This window comes from Coffea eugenioides, chromosome 2, assembly GCF_003713205.1.
Source record: "Coffea eugenioides isolate CCC68of chromosome 2, Ceug_1.0, whole genome shotgun sequence".
Classification (NCBI taxonomy): Eukaryota; Viridiplantae; Streptophyta; class Magnoliopsida; order Gentianales; family Rubiaceae; genus Coffea; species Coffea eugenioides.
This window is the reverse complement of record NC_040036.1, coordinates 67,946,512-67,969,239: the sequence shown is the minus strand read 5'-3', so window position 1 is coordinate 67,969,239 and position 22,728 is coordinate 67,946,512. Positions and strand designations below refer to the sequence as shown.

The window sequence follows — 22,728 nt, the reverse complement described above, 5'->3', positions numbered from 1 at the left end:
TGTTTACTTGTAAGATGTGTGAAAAATCACAAGCTATGTGAATATCACATATCATTTTTTTAAATTAATAACTACCAATAACTATTACATTTTTTTACTTAATTTGCACATACACATATATTTTGCTTTCGCACTAGTATGCAAAACTACTTATAATTTGCAGCTACCCTAAATAATCTTGATGGGTACATATATTATATATAAAAAAAGAGTGGATTTTAAGAATTCACAAAATTGACTCGACGAAGTATCTGTACAATTAGTATATATTAGTCGCACTATTCAGTTTATGGCTCAGGCCAAACCATATCAGCTCGACTCGATCTGGTTCGCCGATTTCAAATTTTGGTCAACTTTCCAACGACCCGAGCTAGTGCAATCAGATCCGAGTGAATTGACCCACTGGCAATTGCGTGGCGGGTTCGGTTCGGGTTTTCATAGACGCCTCGTTTTCAAGGCGGTCATCGCTCCTCTGTATAATACCCTCTTTATCTTCCTCTTTCTCCTCATTCATTGATCCTTCCTAAAATTTTCCATCCATTTCTTTTTATTTTTTAATAAAAAAAGTCTTATCTGGTATTCTGTTTCTCCTCTCACAAGGTAATTAATTCCTTCTTTCTTCGACGATTTGTTTATCATTTTTTTTCGGTTGTTTTCGAAATCCATCATTGATTGTTGTTTGATCCTTTAATTGATTCTGGTGTCGTGGTAGTTTCTTAATCTTCGAATGATTGACGGATCTATTTGGTGATTATATTGGTTGCCTTTTTAGTCTTTTTAATCTGTCCGATTTTGATCTAGGGTTTTCTGTTATTTCTGCGAGCCTACCCTAATTATAGAAGTTGGGTGCCTCTTTCTCTGCTATTGGGGTCGTGTATCTGTTCTATCAATTTAGGTTTTTGTTGCTTGATGCAAGCTTTAATTGATTCTTATGCACTGCTGTAGCTTTTAGCCTTTTGATAATCGATGTCCCTATTGGGCTTACTTTAATTCAACATCTTTTGCGTTTTAATATTTTAATTATAGTAGTCCGAATGGTTTTCTATAACTTTTTTTTTTGGGTTGCACCCCTGAATTAGGTAATTTGGTTCTCCTGTTGTTCTGTTATTCAAGATTTTGCTCATTTATTACGGTTGATTCTGTGCCAGCAATTTCAGTTCTGGGCTGGGAATTTGAATTGATTAGATCTGATTGGATTCGGTGTTTTGGATTTTTTTCTCAACAGATGCAGATCTTTGTGAAAACCCTTACTGGAAAGACCATAACCCTTGAAGTTGAAAGCTCTGATACTATTGACAATGTGAAGGCCAAGATCCAAGACAAGGAGGGCATCCCTCCGGACCAGCAAAGGCTGATCTTTGCCGGGAAACAACTCGAGGATGGTCGTACCCTGGCTGACTACAACATTCAGAAGGAATCCACCCTTCATTTAGTTCTGCGTTTGAGGGGAGGGATGCAAATTTTTGTTAAGACTCTTACAGGGAAGACAATTACCCTGGAGGTTGAAAGCTCTGACACCATTGACAATGTCAAGGCTAAGATCCAAGACAAGGAGGGTATTCCTCCTGACCAGCAAAGGCTGATCTTTGCTGGAAAACAACTCGAGGATGGTCGTACACTGGCTGATTACAATATTCAGAAGGAATCTACACTTCATCTGGTGCTCAGGCTTCGTGGTGGAATGCAAATTTTCGTTAAGACTCTTACTGGAAAGACCATAACCCTGGAGGTGGAGAGTTCTGATACAATTGACAATGTGAAGGCTAAAATTCAAGACAAGGAAGGGATCCCACCAGATCAGCAGAGGTTGATTTTTGCTGGTAAACAGCTTGAGGATGGCCGGACTCTTGCAGATTATAACATCCAGAAGGAGTCAACCCTTCACTTGGTCTTGAGGTTGAGAGGAGGAATGCAGATATTTGTAAAGACATTAACAGGGAAGACCATTACCTTGGAGGTTGAGAGTTCTGATACTATTGACAATGTTAAGGCAAAAATTCAGGATAAGGAGGGAATCCCACCGGATCAGCAAAGGTTGATATTTGCTGGTAAGCAGCTTGAAGATGGCCGCACTCTTGCTGATTATAACATTCAGAAGGAGTCAACGCTTCACTTGGTGCTTAGGTTGAGGGGAGGAATGCAGATATTTGTGAAGACTTTGACCGGAAAGACAATCACTTTGGAGGTGGAGAGCTCAGATACCATTGACAATGTGAAAGCCAAAATCCAGGATAAGGAAGGTATCCCACCTGACCAGCAGAGGCTGATCTTTGCTGGCAAGCAATTGGAGGATGGTAGGACTCTGGCTGATTATAACATCCAGAAAGAGTCCACTCTTCACCTTGTCCTGCGTCTTCGTGGTGGCTTCTGAATGTTGCTGATAATTTGTTGAAGGCTGTCTTGCTGTTGGAATTTACATAAACCCTGTTATAGTTTGCTTTACCCTGTGTCTTTGCTGCCCAAGTCATGGGGACTGGCTTGTTAAAGCCTTCTGTAGTTTTCGTTTGGTGGGATTGGATGGTGGTGTTATATTGTCATGGGAATTTATGGTGGTGTTAGCTGTTTCTAAATAAAAGTTGGAATTTCTAAATGCTTTTGTGTAAATATATAGTCGCTGATTAAACTGCCATGGTCTATATTTGCTTGATTTATTGTTGTTCTCAGTAAGTATATTCTATTTGCTTAGCTTGAGAACATACATAATAGCTTGTTCAGTTGTTCAGTTCTTCCTTGATAACCTTGTTTCCAGCGTTGACGTTGTAAATTAAGTTGTTTTGTGGTTTTTGATGGTTTCTCAATCGTACAGCGGCAGGTGTTGAACATGAACATTCAATGCTTCTGGTCTGGCTACCTTCAGCTTTGGATCTGGTTTCTCTATCAACCTTCAACGTTCGATCTGGTTTCTCTATTGACAGAATATTGCTAGTGGATAGAGCACAGCTATAAGAGACCATTTGACGGTATTTGATGGCCCTACAAATCAAGCTTGATCTTGCATCAGTTCCCAGTCCTCAGCATTTGACTGCCAATCGCCAAAGTTGACCGCCAATCGCAAAGGACTGGCTACCTTCAATGTTTGATCCGGTTTCTCTATCCAACAGAATATTGCTAGTGGATAGAGCATGGCTATAAGAGACCATTGGGTTGATGGCCCTACAAAACAAGCTTGATCTTGGATCGATCCCCAGTCCTCTGCATCCAATTGCCAAGGGATTGGAACTTTACTCGATCTGAACTCGGTATACCCTCTAAACAAATAAAGCTTGAGAAGTTCACTCGATTTGAACTCTGGTAAACCCCTTAGAAAAAAATTCAAGCTTTAGCGCATTTCAAACTCGTTAAGATGAATAAAGATCAAATAGGCTTATTTACCTGAAAAGAGGCAAATCGTAGAATTGAGTACCCTCTAATTCTACCCTCTTAACAGGTTCAGATCGCCTGTATTGCTCATTAGAGTGTATATGGAGGCTGATCGGTTAGATATCTGCTTCAAATTTGTGACATGAAGAATCAATTGTATTTCAATATCCAGTAAGGTTTCCACTACCTTCCCGTGTTGTACTTTGTCTTTCGGCCTAAACCCCAAATGACTTGAGTTACCACAATAGTAAAATCACATAAATTTCCTCCTATGGCGCCACCAACAGCAATAGTAGCAGGCAAAACCAGCCTTTTTCTTGCTCAAACCAAACCCTTTACACTATCCTCTTGGCCATTTCCAAGTCTTGTTTCTTCGCTCCTACAAAATCCCACCACGTTTCTGCCTTCCAATCCATAATAGTAAATTCCTCTCAAATACTTGGTCATCAGAAGAATTCCCAGATGTGCCAATGATCAGTACAATAATCCCATGAGGTTAAAGCAGAAGATGTCGATGCCATCAACATCATCATCAATGGAAATCCAATAAAACACAAGCCCAGTCGAAAAATCCACAGAAACATTTGACAGCGGCCGCAGCCGTAGTGTCATTGATGTTATTGAGCCCAAATCAGCATTGGCTTTCTCCGGTGGACTAATGGGTGGGGACTGTTTCTCTGACTCCAACTGTGATGATGATGATTACAACAATGGCTACGAGTTAGACCACGAGTCAGATTCATATTCACATCCATCCCAGCAATGCAGGTTCTTTCAAGCTTCTTTAAAGAAAAGCTACGCAAAGAGAGGAGTTTTCCTATACCCAGTTTGGATAGATATATAGTGACTATGCAGAGAGAGAGAGGAGTTTTCCTATACCCAGTTTGGATAGATATGTAGTCACTTCGAAGATAAGCTGCAGGGTGGTGCCGAGAAGTTTGTCAGAAGAAGTGTACTTCTTGTCGTCGTCGTTGGTGTCATACCGCTCAGAATCACAATTTGGCGATAATGTTAGTTGGATTTCGGCCATCTATATATTGTAAGCATATGGTGTATATGGTTTTGGAGAGTCGGGTACCTGTTGTATGTGCCCGATGCTGCTGAGAGGACTTCTACAACCGTTGCTACTTGGAGGATTACAGTCCTTAAGCTACAGTTATGTTGTTATTTTTTGAGCAATTTTAAGGGATATTCTTTAAACACGTTTTGGAACATTTTTATTTTGAGTTTCCAGATCAGTCTTTCGTTTCACATGCTTATCTCCAGACAGTGTTACAGTATTATTTTTCTTAACATGCTTCCGAAGCAGAAAGGGAATGGTTGGGAGGGAAGAAATTGGGATTTGTTTCGAAGGCATGGTGTGGGATGGAAGGAAGAGGCCGAGGTTTGTTTTCAATGTAATTCACAAATAAATCTTGCTTGGATTGGTTTGAATTGTTCTCTGTATGCAGTTTTTTAAGGAGGCAAAGGCAGGGTGAAGGTGTGGAACAGAGCTTGAAGGGTAATAGGGATGGTGAGAATCAAATCTAATTCTTAGACGAGGAAGAGGGCCTTTAATCCTTTGAGATATAATGGTCATTTTGAAGTAATGTGTGAGATTGATTACTTAAGGTACATGGCAGAAAGAGCTAATACGAAATTTAATTAAAATGGGAAATTAAAGGACAGGTGAAATTTTTGAGAAACTAGTTTTCACCTGTTCTGATGATAGAAAAATGTATTGAAACAGGCTTCAGTGGTTGCTGTCAATATTATTGCTTAGTGTTACTTCAATTCAAGATTTTATTAAAAGTTGTCAATTAGTTTCTCTGTGACTACTGTGGTGTTAGGATGCTATAAGTTTGATTGTTATAACCTGCAATTGCCTTGTTTTATTACTCTCTTAGAAGACTGGCAATCTTTCGTTTCTGGATCCTTATGCTCGCCAAAGGCGTTATATTATTTTAAGTGATTTTAATGTGAATATACTATATCAGCGTATGGCTTTCTTTGTACTCAAATGTCTGGACTTTCTTTGGTCTTTTCTAGCAGCAAGAAGCACAGATAGGTTTTCTTCATGCTCTTCTTTATGCAACTTCCTGTACTTGTAGGAGAAAAGATGATGAATTTTGAGCAGATGCAGCACAATACATTACCTTATACATTGATACTTATTACATCTCAAAGATACGTGTAAATGGTGCCAGTCTAATACTATTGCACACTGTAGTGCAATTGAACTCATCATAAATCCAGTTTGACAATCTTTGTTTAGTGTGTTTCAGCTTCTTATACTGTATCTTGCTTTTTTATCTGAAGGTTGGCTTGTTGGGTTCTGCAAGATCACTGCAAGGCGATCTTAAATCGAATTGCTGAAACTGCAGATACATCCACATGAAAGGATTTAAAACACATGTTGACTGCTAAGGATTCCCAATTCCTCACTATCATCAATCCCTCTTTGATTGCACGAAATTGGAGCTGAGAATGCACTTAACAAGGACAAAGGTATGTTAGAAAAATGGTCTTCGTGTTCTGTATGCCTAAGGTTTTTTGAGAAACAATCAGCTAATGCATTTATCTGAATGTAGAAAAAGCAGCAACAGTTAAGAAAGCCTAGTATTCCTAATCTTAAAACTCTCCAATGGACTCTTCTAGAGCAAGTGCTTAGTCTGTATAAATAAATATTTTTCCCAAGAAGTATTGCTATGAGTTGACTGAGTACATACTCTCCATTTTGGTTATGGGGAGTATATAAGCTTTGCTTTGGCATCCTGATTATTGTTGCATCTCTGTCTATTCATCTGTAAGTGACGTAGAATCTTTGTTCTGCTAAACTGAAACTTCAAACTAGCAAATATAACTAGTTCTTTACTGCTGATTAACTTTGGATTTTGAAATATAGATTAGTCTATTGACTAAACGCTCTGATTTTTCCATTTGATGGTAGAACAATTTGGTTGATACAGACTTTGAATAGAACAACTTGGACCAGGACCAGGTATTATGTCTAAGCAATTGAATCTAGCAAGATCTACTTACATAATTTCCTGAGCTTTATACGTGTTAACTATCTCTGAAAGCTCGATGGGAATAAAATGGATTCAACATGCAAGGATTTCATGTATGAATTCTACTTCACCAGAGAATTCTTTTATTAATAGGTATTTACCAGACACAATTTCTCCTGAATGAAACAGTCCTGAATATCAAATTTTTACCAGTTGGCAGACAGCTTTTCAGTTAGTGAATTACTTCGCATGGAGAGCAAAGAATTCGTTCATCTGTCAAGGAGATGATTCCCCATTACATGCTACTCCAGAAAGCCTCATGCTACTGGTGGAACAAACAGAGGAGAACATCACTAGAACTAAGGGGCGAGATAATATCCAAGAATGTTTCATTGCATGGGAAAAACCAGTCATTGATCTATAATTTAGAGGTACTATCAGGATTTGAGGCTAGTTACAGCCTAATTCTGCTGGAGTTTCTTTCTTCTTACAAGAAATTCAGTTTAGGTAGTTCAAGAAATGAAAATATGTATGTTTGAGCAATTGGATAAGCAAACCCAACATTGACTGCAAAAATGCCAGAATACTAGAATTTGAGTCATTCTATCCAAAAATGATAGCTTATGGTAGTTAATACACGAAATGTTAAGAGAATTGGTACCTTAGCATTGGAGATGTGACAACTAATTCAATCCTATTCAAAAGCCCACTTGTACGTACATGCTTGCGCAAATTATCAACCTGATACAAGAGCTAAAGATCGTCATACCCTATAGTCACCATTAAGGACTTTGATCTAGACTGAAAAACAAAATAGAGGTAAGGGATTCAACTGTGTATCACAGGAAGTCAGCTGTTCCCCACCTGTTGCCAGCCAAGTGGAGTAAGGTGTGCGTCGAAATATTCTGGAGACGTATATGCTTTATAGTTCTTATCTCCTTCCACATTATGGATTCCCTGAGCATGCCTCACCTAAGTTATAGTTAAATGAGACCACAAAGACCATTAAATTGTGTGCAAAAGCCAAACGAAAGGACATTCTTAAGTTATCATTCAAATCCAAAAGACGGAGTAAATTGGAATACTCAGAGTATGATACTGAATATCTAGAAAATTTGGATTTACCAACCAGGTAAACAACCAGTTTTGCACCAGTGCAATGGATACAGACTTGGAAATTCACCGCTGTCCATGCTAGCAACTCAAAGAGTAGCTCCCAAAAATGCTATCCAATACAGCATAAAAACTCTTGGCAACATTGTGCAGGCACAAACACAGATACGTGTAAAAACTAGAGCTCCAACACTGGGAAGTCAAGACCAATTGTTTTGGGTGATGATGGACCAAATTTCAAGGCAGGGAAAAGAACTGCTTGGTATATTCTTACCAATTCAAAACTTAAAGAACAGCTATTGAGCATTTTGGAAATGGAAGCTCCGTGTAACTGCCAGACAACCACATGCAGTCTACATGGTTAACAAACATTTTTCTGTATTTTACTCCCCAAGGATTTTTAAGTTGCACTAATTTCAATCCTTATAAACGTCAGATCCCAAAACCAGAAAAAAAAGTTGCGCAAAAATATGAGGTTGCCCCCTCAAATACACATCTCAGCTAGCCTCGCCTCTAAAGTCTCTAATCCTGCTTACAATTATGTTTTGGGATGACAAAACTCAATTCTACTCGCTTAAAGATGAGTGAAAAGCCAAAAGCAGAAAGCAGAAAGGAAAATGTCTGGTACATAGAATTTCGACAAAATATCAAAAGCTCAGTGTTGCTCATCTAAAATGAATCCCAAATGAGCCAAAAGAACAGTAACATTCCAATTTTATATTTAAATTAAAGAAAAAAAATGCAGCGAGCAGATTGGGAAGAAGAAAAGGTTGAGCTTTTTGGACTTACAGCATCGACAAAGAGGAGAAAGGCGAAGCGGATGCAATCGGGAAGCTACACAAGTTGGAATTGTTAGGAGCGGTGTAGAGGGAATTGATGATGATAATCAGAATCGAACAGATCTTTACTGTAAATTATACCTTATTCATGGTATCGGTTATGAACCTTCAAATGACACCACCATCTCAATTATGAGCGCCAGTTTCTTTTCTTTTCTTCCTTTTCATATGGTTTTCAGTAATTTCAATACGGGCTCTTTCTTCGCAAAACACCTCCAAAAACAGCTAATCAAGCGGAGCTAAAAGTTTTCAGATCGGAGACGTATTGTGCAGCCCAAAATTCTAGAGGGTTGCTCAGGAAAGAAAAAAAAAAAACATAAAGGGTGAGTTGTGCCTTGGACTCCAAGTTTTCAGCGAGGAAGCGCAGACTCTTGGTATGAAAATAGAAAAAAGAGAGAAATGAGTCCAACAATTTTAGCATTGTTTTTCTTTTTCTTTTTGTACACATACATGCATTTGTAAATTTAGACTTATTTGAAAATAAATAATATTGAAAATTATAATTGAGTTTTGTTATGAAAGTTGGCATATTTGTTATTTTGGTTTTGTCTCTGAAATTGTTGCATCCATTAATATATGTCAATTTTGTTAATTGTTGCACACGACGATTGCATACTATTTTTATTGAATCCCCCGAGATGAAGTGGTTGAATAACTAAAAATGATATGGGCCTGACAAAAGATGTTTAGTATGTTGATTAGGTGTTTTAAATTTTAATAAGTTGGATAACCAGGTATTTAGTTTCAATCCCATATAGTAAAACCTTTCCTCGCTGCTTTATCCGAAAAAGGGATTGGAACAGCGTAGCTTATTGTTTACACATGTTTTCTCTACCTTTTTTCCCAAATATTTATCATGATGTGATGTTTACTTTTTTGAATCAAAATTTTCTTATCTAAACTACTTAAAGCCGCGAAGCCTGATGAATAGTTGATTGTGCCGGTTTTGCTGTGGTTTCTCGGCTCATTTTGTCCTTTTTGGTCCTTTCGCAGCTCCCCTACAGCCGTTTTGGCTGCTGCTGCCTTTTTGCTCATTTCTGCTTTTGTTTTCTTCTTCCAATTCTGCCCTTCTCTTGGTTTCTTTGTAATTTTATGTTCAATTTTGTCCTTTTGTTTGCTGCCCATCCTTTGTTGCTTCAATTGTTATCCCACGCTTTTGTTTGCTGTTCATCTTTCGTTCCTGCAATTGTTATTTGGCACTATTGACAAAAATTTGCCGCTCCAACTGTTATCTGATCGTTTTGTTTCCTGTGCATCGTTCGTTGCTCCAATCTTTGTCGGGCTCTATTCACAAAAATTACAGATCGTAATTTATGAATTTTATTAATTAACTTCCTTCAACATATATAATTTCTTTCTTTAACTTTGTATTAATCTTTCCTTTTTCAAAATATAATTTCCTTTGCTCTTTTTTTTTTTTTTGGTTGCCAGCCACGGTATCCAGGGCAAAGCCCTGACTAATCCGTTGGTCGACCCGGGTCGCACACCTGGCTATGGTGGGTGAGTCTCCCAACAAGGGTAGCTGCATACGCCAGGTTTCGAACCCGAGACCTGCTTAAGCGGAACCAAGCTGCTTACCACTTGGCCCAACCCCAGTTGGTCTTTGCTCTTTTATATACTAAGAAAGATATTAATTTTCAAAAAATTATGCAAATCAATAAAAATTCTATATGCACCTAATATATACACAACAGTATAACTTTTATGTATTACATTATTTATTCGTTGGCTTTTACTAAGATATTGATTAATCGATAAATAAATTACTTCATCATCAAATAAGTATTTATTCATATATGCTATTCAATGAAACATTATTAATTCTTGATATCAATGACGAAACCGCTTCTCCAAAATTGTGTTATCTTTAAATTTTATAATCTTATTAATTGCCAAAAGATTAATGCAAGTATTATCTTTTCCAAGAATATTTACTTACAAATCAATCGATCTAATACTCATTGAATTAAAAAATAATCAGTCAATTAATAAATACAAATATATGATTTCTTAATTTCTAATATCACATTGTTACAAATTCTTTCCACCAACATTCACTTACAAGTCAATTGATCTAATACTCATTAAATTCAAAAATGATTATTCAATTAATAAATAGAAATATATCATTTCTTAATTCTTAATATCATATTGTTATAAATCTTTAATTTAGATATGTTATATTTATAATTTCTAATTTCTAATATCACATTATTAAAAATCTTTAATTTAGATACGTTATATTTACAATTTTCAATTTCTAATATCACATTTTTTAAAAATCTTTAATTTACATATGTTATATTTACAATTTTATATTCTGCACTATTTTTTTTCCATTCTCTCTTACATGTAATTGTTCAATTATCCAATCTTCATTTAATGTTCCCATGTGCCTATCTACTTTTTAGCTTACTTTATACCCACGTGTTATTCATCTACATAGATTGTCACTATTTTTGTTCATTCTTTTCACATCACCTCTTTTCACTATCCAATCTGCATTAAATATGCTCAGATGTTTGCTTGATCCACAGATGATGTTTATCGCCATTAATCATCGTTCATTTTAATGCTGCCATCTTTCAATCTGTCGGATCCCTGCTGGCAACAAGTAGCTCTTTAGATTATTTTACCCATTTGCTTCCACTTCAGTTCACACTTGACTTCTTTCTTTCTTCCAGTCGCGTCCAATCTCACTGTAGCCTATTGTTATTCTGTTGCATCTTCCCTGCTCAAAGTTCTGTCTGGTAAATTATTCGTTATTTCTTACTTTCAATTTTACCAATGCTTCCTTCCCTTCTGTAATATTTTACTTTTCACTCCACAATTCATCTATGTGTTAATTCAATCCTTTTACTGCATTAATGTTTCCTTTTGTCTGTTTTCTTTGCCATTCTGTCATCGAACATGCATGTTTTATTGTTATGTCATATTTCCCCTCATATTTATGAACTTGCATTCATATCTCTTCTACGTACTTTTCGCTGCTAACAGATTGTTGTCTTTCCCTGCTATCCTCCTACCTCTTATTTTGTTATTGCTTTCTATTAATATTCTGCTACACTCGCACTCCTATCAGTTCTTTCATTACAATATTTACTTAGCTTTAATACTTTTCTACTTTCATTTATTATGTGGAAGCATCAAACTATTTTGTTGGGTTACTATATTATTCTTGTGTTTTCTTTATATTCTCTTCCTGCTTACTGCATGTTCAATTTTTATGACTAATATCTATTATCATCCTTTAACTTGAACTTTTTTTTTCTTACATGCATGCGCATCCATCAAACTTTCATGTTTAAGAGACGTTCATTTTATCCTAAATTTTTTCCCAATTGTTCCAGTTATTGTTATTATTATAACTTTTCACATCTACTTTTTCATTAACTTTGCTAGAATTTGCATTTTGACCGCAGGCCTGTTTTCGTTTCACTCCTTCTTCGACTTCTTCGTACCTTTTGTGTATTGGATTACAGGTGATGTATTTCATTTTCCATTATACCTCCTGTCTTTACATCTCTATGTTTCTCTTTGTATATTTTTCATTCGATTATTTCATAGCTATATGATGATTTTGACTTCTGCAACATACTGTTTCTCATATTTGTTCCCTTTATTCATTCACTGTTATATCCAACCTTCACCCTGCTTACTTGGCTCATTCGTTCGCTATTACATCCAACCATAGCTATTCTTAATTATAACATCCATCTCTATCTGCCATTAGTTTTATTTGCTATGCCTCCAAAGCGTAAGCCTTCCTGTGAAGATGAATACCGTGTCCAAAAGAATCAACGTCGCCGAGACAGATATGCTGCAGAAATAGCCAAGCGCTCCCAACAAGCTGCACAAATGGCCAACCAAAAAACAAATACTGTTCCAATTCATGAATCTACTCCACCTCCTGTTACAAATATTTCATCTGTTTCAATTCCTTCTGGACATAAAGACTCTTTAGTTGATGTGCCTATCTATACTGCTGGATCAACAACTATCAACCATTTCCTTCATAGACCTCCTGATACTTTTTGCCCATCTTCAACTTTTGTTGCAAACACTTCTTCATGTGTTCCTTTTCCTGTTATGTCAATTTCTCCTATGGCAGACAATTCCTCTACATCGGCTATATCTGACATTGATCCATGTATTTATTTCCTTTTTCCTTTTTCCATTTTCCCATATATTTATTCTTCATTTCAATTATACCAACAACACTAATATCTATATATAGATTATCTTCCTGCAGTAAATGATCCAGTATTAGAAAGCTTATTCAGTGCACCATCATCTACTGGTACCATTCAGTGGTTCTCATGTCCAATTTATACCTGTAGGTTTACTGCTTCTTTTAATCATTTCAATCCTCACTTAATCCTATCTTACTATAACACATATCTATAATACATTGTAGATTTACATCAATAACATAGTTGAACTCACAATAATTAATTTTCAGCACAACCAACAGTAATAGCAGAGCCATCAAGTTCTTTTACACCTATCCAAAATCAAACTGGTGCGGTAAAACCTTTCTGCTATTCTTATCCCTTTAATTTCTTCCTACATACTACAACCTTTATCTCTGTTTATGTTATCACTCATCTAGATTCATACTTAATACTTTTAGCTCCTGGACGACGCAAAAAAAATATACCATTGCTTCAACAAATACCATTAGAACCAGCTCTCCTCCCACCTGCTCCAGCTTGTCCACATTGTCATGCTAAACGCTTCTATATGGAACCACCAAGATTTTGTTGTGCATCAGGAGAAATTCGTTTAGCAGAAACAAAAATGCCAGATAGTCTTTTGCAATTATACAAAGGAAATACTCCTGAAGCTATTGAATTTAGACAATGTATTAGGAGTTACAATAATATGTTTGCCTTCACATCACTGGGAGTTCACTATGACAAAGACCTCAGCAAAAGAAACAAAGGTATATACACATTTCGAGTCCAGGGACAGATCTACCATTTTGTCAGTCCATTGAAACCTTCTGATGGTGATAAAGCATCAAATCTCCAACTGTATTTTTATGATACAGAACATGAGATACAAAATAGAATGGCTCTGTCCAGCAAATTCAGAGAATCGATTGTTCAGCAGCTAAAATCGATTCTTGATCAAAATCCTTATTCCATCTTTATCCGGAGGTTAGCAGACATTGAAGATTTGGATAAATACAGAATTTTCTTCAAATCTGATCCGGGATTAGACCAGCGTGTTTTCAATGTTCCTACAGCCTCTCAAGTAGCAGCAATTTGGTCCGACAACAATAATGCTAATGGAGACATGCCAAGACAGATTGAAATATCTACAAGGACAGGAGGAACAAAAATAATTAAACAACATTATGGTTGTTATGATACATTGCAATATCCACTAATATTTTCCCGTGGAGAAACTGGATGGCATCCTGGAATCCTTCGAAAGACAAGAACTCAGATTCTCAACCAACCTCATCAAACTTGTGAAAGAGAAAATCTGTTTTCCCTTGATCAATGCACTGATCTACAACAAGTCTTTGATGCAGAGCAAACAGGTATATCTACAAATATTTATATTTTTCACTTTTTCCCTACTATAATATAAAATACTCATTGTTATATTTTCATTACTCTAACAGCTGCTAAAAAGCAAAAGAAGAAGAGACCAACAGTTTCATGCAGAGAATACTATGCTTACAAATTTCAAATGCGAGATACAGATCAGTCACACTTGCTCCATATTGGCCGCCTATTGCAGCAATATTCTGTTGATGCTTATGTCAAACTGGAAACATCACGTCTTGAATTTCACAGACACAAGCAAAACAAATTGAGGACAGAAGCTTATCAGGGATTGGTCGATATCATCACAAAAGGGCAGACAAATGCATTAGATGTTGGAAAACGCATCATATTGCCAGCAAGTTTTATAGGAGGACCAAGGGATATGCGACGCCGATATATGGATGCTATGACCCTTGTGCAGCGTTATGGGAAACCAGATATTTTTCTTACAATGACCTGCAATCCTTCTTGGCCTGAAATAAAGAACCATTTGGAAGAAGCTGATGAAACTCAAAATCGCCCAGACTTGATTACACGAGTGTTTCGTGCAAAAATAGAACAGTTAAAAGAAGATCTTTTCAAGAAGCATCTTTTTGGCCATGTTGCTGCCTATACCTATGTTATTGAATTTCAGAAAAGAGGCCTGCCCCATGCTCATTTTTTGATTATCTTAAAAGAACGTTCAAAGATGTTTTCACCAGAAGAATACGACAGAATCGTTTCTGCAGAATTGCCTGATAAGTCCACATCACCCTACTTACATGCTTTGGTTATAAAGCATATGATTCATGGACCATGTGGAAGAATGAATCCAACCAATCCCTGTATGCGACAGAATCACAAGTGCAGGAACAACTATCCAAAGGATTTTTCAGAATATACAAAACATGGAAAAAATTCATATCCTATATATAGAAGACGAGATGATGGCAGCAGAATCTATATCAGAGAACACGAAGTAGACAACCGATGGATTGTCCCTTATAATCCATACCTCCTTGCTAAATATGATTGTCACATCAATGTGGAAATATGTTCTGCTATTGAAGCTGTAAAGTATATATATAAATATATATACAAGGGCCATGACAGAGTTATGTACCAATTGACAGCAGAACAAGCAAATAAGATCGTTGATGAGATAAAAAATTTTCAGTCTGCAAGATGGGTATGTGCTCCTGAAGCTATGTGGAGGATCTATGCTTTTGACCTCAGTCTTATCAGTCCATCAGTCATTTCGCTTCATCTTCATCTTGAAAACTATCAATCTCTGTGCTTCGATGAAAATCAATCTTTAACAGAGGTAATTACAAATGATAGACTTTCACGAACAATGCTGACAGAGTTCTTTAGTATGAACCGAACAAACAAGGAAGCAGAGGATCTAAATCTTCTCTACAAAGAATTTCCTCAACATTTTGTCTGGGATCACGATGATAGAATTTGGTATACCAGAAAAAGAGGACAAGTCATTGGTCGTATAATAACAGCACATCCAATTGAAGGTGAGAGATATTATCTGAGAATATTACTCATGAATGTTCGAAGACCAACTTCTTTTGATAATCTTAAAACAGTCAATGGTTATCTCGCATCTTCATTCAAAGAAGCAGCAGAATTACACGGTTTGCTCCAAACAGATAATGCAGCTGAGGAATGCTTATCAGAGGCTGTTATGTATAGAATGCCACAGTGTTTAAGACAATTATTTGCAGTGATTTTAGTCCATTCTCTACCAGCTAATCCACAACAACTTTGGTCCAAGTTTCAACCATTCTTATCAGAAGATATTGCACTCGATTCCTCTTTATCAGAAAATACAATCATTTCCAGAGTCCTCAGCTCAATTGATCACTACTTGCAGATAATGGGAAAAAGCATACAAGATTTTGGGTTCTCAGATTTTATTCCAAGTGTTCAGTTCAGCAATCCTACAAAAGAAATACAAGCTGAACTTGCAATACCTGTGTCCGCACAAGATTTAGCAGCAGTAGCAATGTTAAACACTGGTCAGCAATTTGCATTTCAGAAAATAATGGAAAAGGTCAATACAAACAGATCAGGTGCATTCTTTATTGATGGCCCGGGTGGCACAGGAAAATCCTTCCTCTACAAAGCTCTCCTGGCAACAATTAGATCAAGAGGTGACATTGCATTGGCAACTGCAACATCAGGAGCTGCTGCATCAATACTTCCAGGAGGCCGTACTGCTCATTCACGTTTCAAAATTCCGCTCCATCATGAAACCAGCAGCACATGCAATCTTTCTAAACAAAGTGCCATTTCCCAGCTAATCAAAGCTGCAAAGCTAATCATATGGGATGAAGCAACAATGGCAAAAAAATATGCAATTGAATCTTTTGACAAGCTGCTTAAAGACTTGCTGAACTCTGATCAAATCTTTGGAGGAAAACTTATTGTTTTCGGTGGAGATTTTCAACAAACTTTACCAATTGTCCGAAAAGGTCAAAGAGAAGACTACATTTCTGCATCACTTATCAACTCATATATTTGGCCACATCTTCAAAAGATTCAACTGACAGAGAACATGAGAGCATCTTTGGACCCGTCATTTTCAGATCTTCTGCTAAACATTGGAAATAGTACACAACAAACCATTGCAGATGACATGATACAGTTGCCTTCTTCTATGATCATCCCTTTCATTAATGATCAAGAGTCCTTGCACACTCTAATAGACGCTGTTTATCCATCTCTATCCAATTTTTCCCCTGACAACTCAGCTGTCATTAACAGAGCCATTCTCACTACAACAAATGACATTGTCCATGAAATCAATGACATTTTGATTCAGAAGTTTCCTGGAGAAGAAGTCAAGTATATCAGCTTTGATGAAACAATAGATCCAACAAAACAAGCTGATCACGGTGACTTCTTAAACACTATTCATCCCCCAGGATTACCTCCACACTTGTTAATTTTAAAACAAAATTGCCCAATTATCCTTCTAAGAAATCTCAATCCAGCACAAGGATTATGCAATGGAACTCGTTTGATTTGTCTGAATTTTAGCAAAAATGTCATTCATGCTCAAATTTCAGTAGGAATTCATTCTGGTAAACAGGTTTTCATTCCTCGCATTCCATTGCACAGTTCTAATGATGAATAATATCCAATACCTTTCAAGCGTACTCAATTCCCAATTTCATTATGTTTTGCTATGACAATTAATAAATCACAGGGACAAACACTTGATTTTGTAGGATTATACTTGAAAGAACCAGTATTTTCACATGGCCAGTTATATGTTGCACTCTCAAGAGCAAGAACTGCTAATGATGTTAAAATTTTACTGAGACATATTGCTTCTGATTCTTTCTTGAGTAACTGTACTCGAAATGTAGTCTATCAAGAAATTTTGACAGCTGCAGCCGAAAATTAAGTACTAAACTTAAACTTTTACATTAAAAGTACTTACATTCAATATATGTTTACATTTTTCTATCAATATTAATATATTTTTGATGTTTTATATTGCAGGCATGGATAACAGGTGCACTGCTGTGAATACTTTGACAAACAAATCAAGTGAATGGATGATTAAAGTCATTGTAATTGAAAAAACAAACATCTTTACCGGAAAAGATCAAACCATGTTCCAGCGCTTCATGTTTGCAGATGAGCAGGTAAATTCTCCATTAAAACTTGCTTTCATTAAAACTTGCTTTCATTAAAAAATAATTAAAACAAGCATCTTACTTATTCTCTACTCTAATAATTATTAATAAAAAAAAAACTTACTTATTAAAAATAATCTATTTCAATATAACATCCTTACTTAACCTCCATTATCATCTTTATTTATCATCAACTTTCAATCAATTCATCATTCTTGTTTGCAGAATGAATCAATTCAAGGAATTGCTTTCACTAGAGATGTAAACTATGCAGATAGCAAGCTTCATCTTTATCGCACTTATTACATTGGCAATGCTACCATTTCATCTATCACTGATGAAAGAAACCAAGCTGGTTCTGTCCCATGGCAGCTGACAATAACAAAAACAACCTTTATCAAGCAGGCAGAAAAAGCAAGAGAACTAACATTGAACAACCGGTTTCCATTAACTTCATTCTGGGATATTGACAAATACAAAAACAATGATGTCGCCAGATTTAGTAAACCTCCCTTCACTATTCCTATTTGTTCAATACAACTATATATATCTTACATTTCTCTATACTAAAACCTTCCATTTATCAAGTCATCTTATACACGCAGATCTGCTTTGTGCTCTGATCCAAGGATTTTCAGAATCAATGATATCAACTCCAAGAGGACCACGCACCATCCGCAGATTCATTGCTGTTAATCCTGAGTAACATTCCAGCTATTTTATCTTATTCACCCAAACTATTTGATCTTATTAAATCTTCCTCCATACACCCTCAATTCTTATCCTATCAATTATCTATATAATATATTATTTTCCTCACCCATTACTACCTGCACATATTACAGATGTAGACCAATGATCTTCACCATGTGGGAGCCATATGTTTACATTGAAGGCATTCAGTTGATGAACATTATTCACACATGCCCAGTAGTTCTCCTCATTCGTCCAAAAATCACAACATATCATGGTTAGTATCTTCCCTACCATTCACATATCACTTTGATTATTTCATAGCCAATAATATATCTGATAAAATACATTATCTCCTCTTCTTTTTGTGTGTCTTCAAATAACAATGAAAGGAATTGATATTGCTACTCGGCCCAGTAGTACAATTGTGCTTGATCCACCATTACAACAAGCTGCTTCCCTGAAAATTTGGTGCACATTTCTCTATTCCTTAATTTTCATACTAATCACTTGTCCATTCATAAATAAACATAATAATTAATACAAAAAATTACATAAATATCGCAGGTGTGATGAGAACAAAGCATATATTGACAGAGTGATCAGTCAGAAACTTTATGAAAAAATAAATCAGAAAATCCTTGCTCCTCCTAACACTCAAATAAGACCAATCTCACAAATTCTTGCCTCTCCAGAGTTGGTAAAATAAGTTCTTTTTGTTGATACACTCTTCTCCTTACATAGTAGATCAAACAATTTACATATATAATTCATTTACATCACTGATAACTTTCAATTTTTCCATTTCAATAGATCAAAAACTTTTGGATCAAAGGAACTCCATTCATAGGCAACCTTGAACAAAAATTCTTTGTCCCCAGCTGTGCTACATGCGGTAGATCAACAGGAGCAATGATGGACATCGAATTTGATTGCAGCTTCTGTGAAACAAAGGACGAAAAGCCAAAACCCAAGTATCCAGACTTCTTACATATATTAATCTTCTGATCACCATTATCAATATATAATGTACTAAGCTCAGTCTTATTACTTTTGCAGAGCAAAGTTTCAGGTCAACATACACGATGATACTGGCTCTATCAATGCTACTGTTGAAGATAACTATGCAGAAATGCTGCTTGACACGAGTGTTGCTGAAATTTATGACAAATATACCAAGGTATATAACAAATAACTCATACATATACATAAAATATTTAATACCTTTCCTTTTTCTTATACCCTAATCTGTATTCTTTTCAATAACACAGAAAATCCCAATGCCTGTTGATCTTATCAATCAAAAAATCCAGCAGCAAACATTGCTTTGTGAGATGAGGTCATATCTACCATCTCAGAGACAATTTACACCTCTTTATTTTATCACTGCCTTTGTTACTGAGAAAGCACCGACTGACCTTCTTCTCCAACAAACAACTCAGCAAAAAATTTCAGACTCACAACAACAGCAGCTAATTGAAAAAATGGACACACCTCAGCAAGTTATAACTCCACATGATCTATCTCCACCTGCTAACACTCCTACCTCAATTCACCAAAAAACTTCTCCAGGTGAATCTTCCACTTTTCAGGCAACTGCTTCAACTGAATCACAGGCTCCAACAGCACCACCATCTGCCAAACGCAGCTTAGATAAACAGTTTGACAAAGAATCTAAGCACCAGAAGACTGCATGAAAACAGATATGTATATACCCTAATATTTTTGATTGCCTGCAGCTATAAATCAGCTTTTCCTACTAGCTACTTTGTGTACAAACTAAAGCAGGACATATTTTTGTTTCCCTTCTCATCAGACATTGTCTGTAACTTTATGACTAATATCAGACACTACTTCTATTAAATTATTAGCTTTCCTTCAGTTCTGCCAATACATCTAACAGAACCAAACATTACTATACATTCACATGACAATAGTTTCACTCAACTACCAACAATAACATTTAAGATTCTCTGACCAGCTATCCACGCATGCTCATACTTTTGATTCCCAGCAACTATCAATCACATTTCGTTCTCATCTACTTTATCTACAAATCAAACAAAAAAAAAACTAGCATCTATTTTTGTTTAATATCCCATAAAACATATGTAAAACTACATCATCAACATACCACGCTATTTATATCACTTCATCATCTTCTTTTCCTCCAATACATTTGACACATCTCAAAATAACTATATATTCACATAACAACAATTTCAGCAAAATACTAACAAAACAAAATAACAGCTTCCTGTCTTTTTCTAACACATTACTATCTACTCACATGTCTATCAAACTAACAGATAACAAAATATAAAAATCATTAAAATATCAACCCACTCATATCACATGTAATCCACCAACCACAACCACTATAAATATCATACGTAAATATAACTAAAATCAAACAACCAAGAAAACTCATGGCAATACCAACTTTTATAGATCAGACAATAGAAACAATAGAAGAAAATGGCTCCCTCATAACCTGCCTGTTTTACCTTCATACTATCAATGGACAAACTCTTCAAGTAATCCAAGCAACCCCAACATCCAATAACACCTTTACATATGAAATAAGCTCCAACTTCAGAAGACCTATAGGTTCTAGATTTGTTCAACCCCATCTTCAATATTGGTCATCTCACTTTGATGCCTCAAATTGGCTCACATCATTCATATCCGACTATCCGCCACCAGAATTAATATCCAGTAAGTTTTATTCTCTTATATTCACATATTCTACACTTCACATTCTCTTCACTAATATATAGCTCATTTATTCTTCACTGACCAACTATAAAATATCCATCTATCACAATATCAGCTTCGCCACCAATCTCATTTCTCATGGAATATAGACAAGCATACCCAGAAGGATTGGTAAACCAATAAACCTCATACTTACACTTTTTCATTTTCACATATTTTATAATATAACTAACTCTTTTCTTTCCAGAAAATTAATCCATCATTTTATCCACAATTACAAAACTGCTGGACAAACACAATGATTATCCGAAATGGAACTCGCACATGGTTCATCAAACTCGATACCAGTTTTCAACTATCTGGATGGAACAAATTCATACAAGACCACGATCTGCAGAATGGTTCCATTCTTCGTTTTTTGCACATAGGATGCATGGTCTTTAGAGTTGCCATATATAATCCAAATAACTGCTTAGCTTCTCACGAATGGAACATCCTCCTCAATCATTCACAATCACCTATTGGATGCAGTAAGTAATTCCTTTTCTATAAAACAATTTTACCTCTGTATTACAAAATAAATTAACCCATTTCTTTTCTTATAACCCAAGAACTATTCACAGAAGAAGAAAAACTAATGACACACTTCTCATTTTATGTAATGCTAAGAGCAGAAGATCTTGAATCTTTGGTAAGTTCCACACAAATTACATTCCAATCAATATAATTCATACACTACATTCCTCTTATTATTTCATAATATAACTACATTTTTTCCTTATTTTCTATCCCAGGTGCTCATTGGTGATATACCATCACATATACAAACAAATAACATAGGAATGATCAACTGCTACTATGCTAAAAGCCGATGGATATTCCAACTCGAAGGAATAGAAATAACAGAAGGCTGGCCAGAATTCGTACAAAAACAATTCTTGCACGAAGGAAGTGTCATCCTCTTCACCCTACTCAATGAAAACAACTATCACATCCAACTCTTCAGTAGAGACTTTATCCAACAATCATAATTAAGCATCTTCCCTGTACCTTCTTACACATATCAACTATATGTCCCTTAAATTCTCTCTATTTTCTATCCAGTTATATGCAACAATAGAAAAATAAACATATCCAAATTATACCAAATTATTCATTTATCTTAACATGCTTTATCAACAAAAATAATAATTCCCTCAAAAATATACATATCAACAAAAACTTCATAAAAATCCAATAAATACAACTAAATTATACCAATTCTTCTTTAACTTCCATTAATCCCACAAATCATTTTTTAAAAATATACAATACTTTCTTTCAATTCCAAAAATCTTATTTCAACAATATATATGAACTACTCAATTATCAACTTAAAGCTTTTACACTTCAAAATTAAATAATACAATATACATACCTTCAATAAGAAATTATCATTAATTCTACATATAGATACAAAAAATTTTCCTCTATTTCGAAAAAACACTTCAACAATATTTCAAAAACTAAAAAATTCAAAATTATACCACTCAAAAACAAAATTAAAAAAAACAACCTTTTCACTAAAATCACAACCTACATTGTCAAAAAACAATTAATAATGGACACCCCGCGAAACTCGCGGGGCACCAGGCCTAGTATATACTATAAGAGAGAATGCCCAATTATCGAAGTCTTCTGGTCATTTGATTCTTTTTATTGCTTTTGTTTCGGTAAGCTTTCTGTCTTTCTGCTTTTGTTTCAGTAAGCTTTCTGTCTTCCTGTTTTTTCTTACTTATGCATGCTTTCTCTACCTTGTTTTTTCAAAAATTCATCA

General features: G+C 35.6%; 1 protein-coding gene across 1 annotated transcript; it reads left to right on the top strand.

Moving 5' to 3' along the window:
* Positions 1-511: 511 nt before the first annotated feature.
* LOC113762571 (polyubiquitin) lies at positions 512-2,636 on the top strand. The gene is made up of 2 exons (XM_027306077.1): positions 512-600; positions 1,226-2,636. Exon 2 carries the CDS (start codon positions 1,226-1,228, stop codon positions 2,369-2,371), a length of 1,146 nt encoding a protein of 381 aa, XP_027161878.1. The 5' UTR covers positions 512-600; the 3' UTR covers positions 2,372-2,636.
* Positions 2,637-22,728: the final 20,092 nt, after the last annotated feature.

Coding starts and splice junctions, on each gene's coding strand:
- LOC113762571 (XM_027306077.1), top strand. CDS start 1,226: ATGCAGATCTTTGTGAAAACCCTTACTGGAAAGACCATAACCCTTGAA.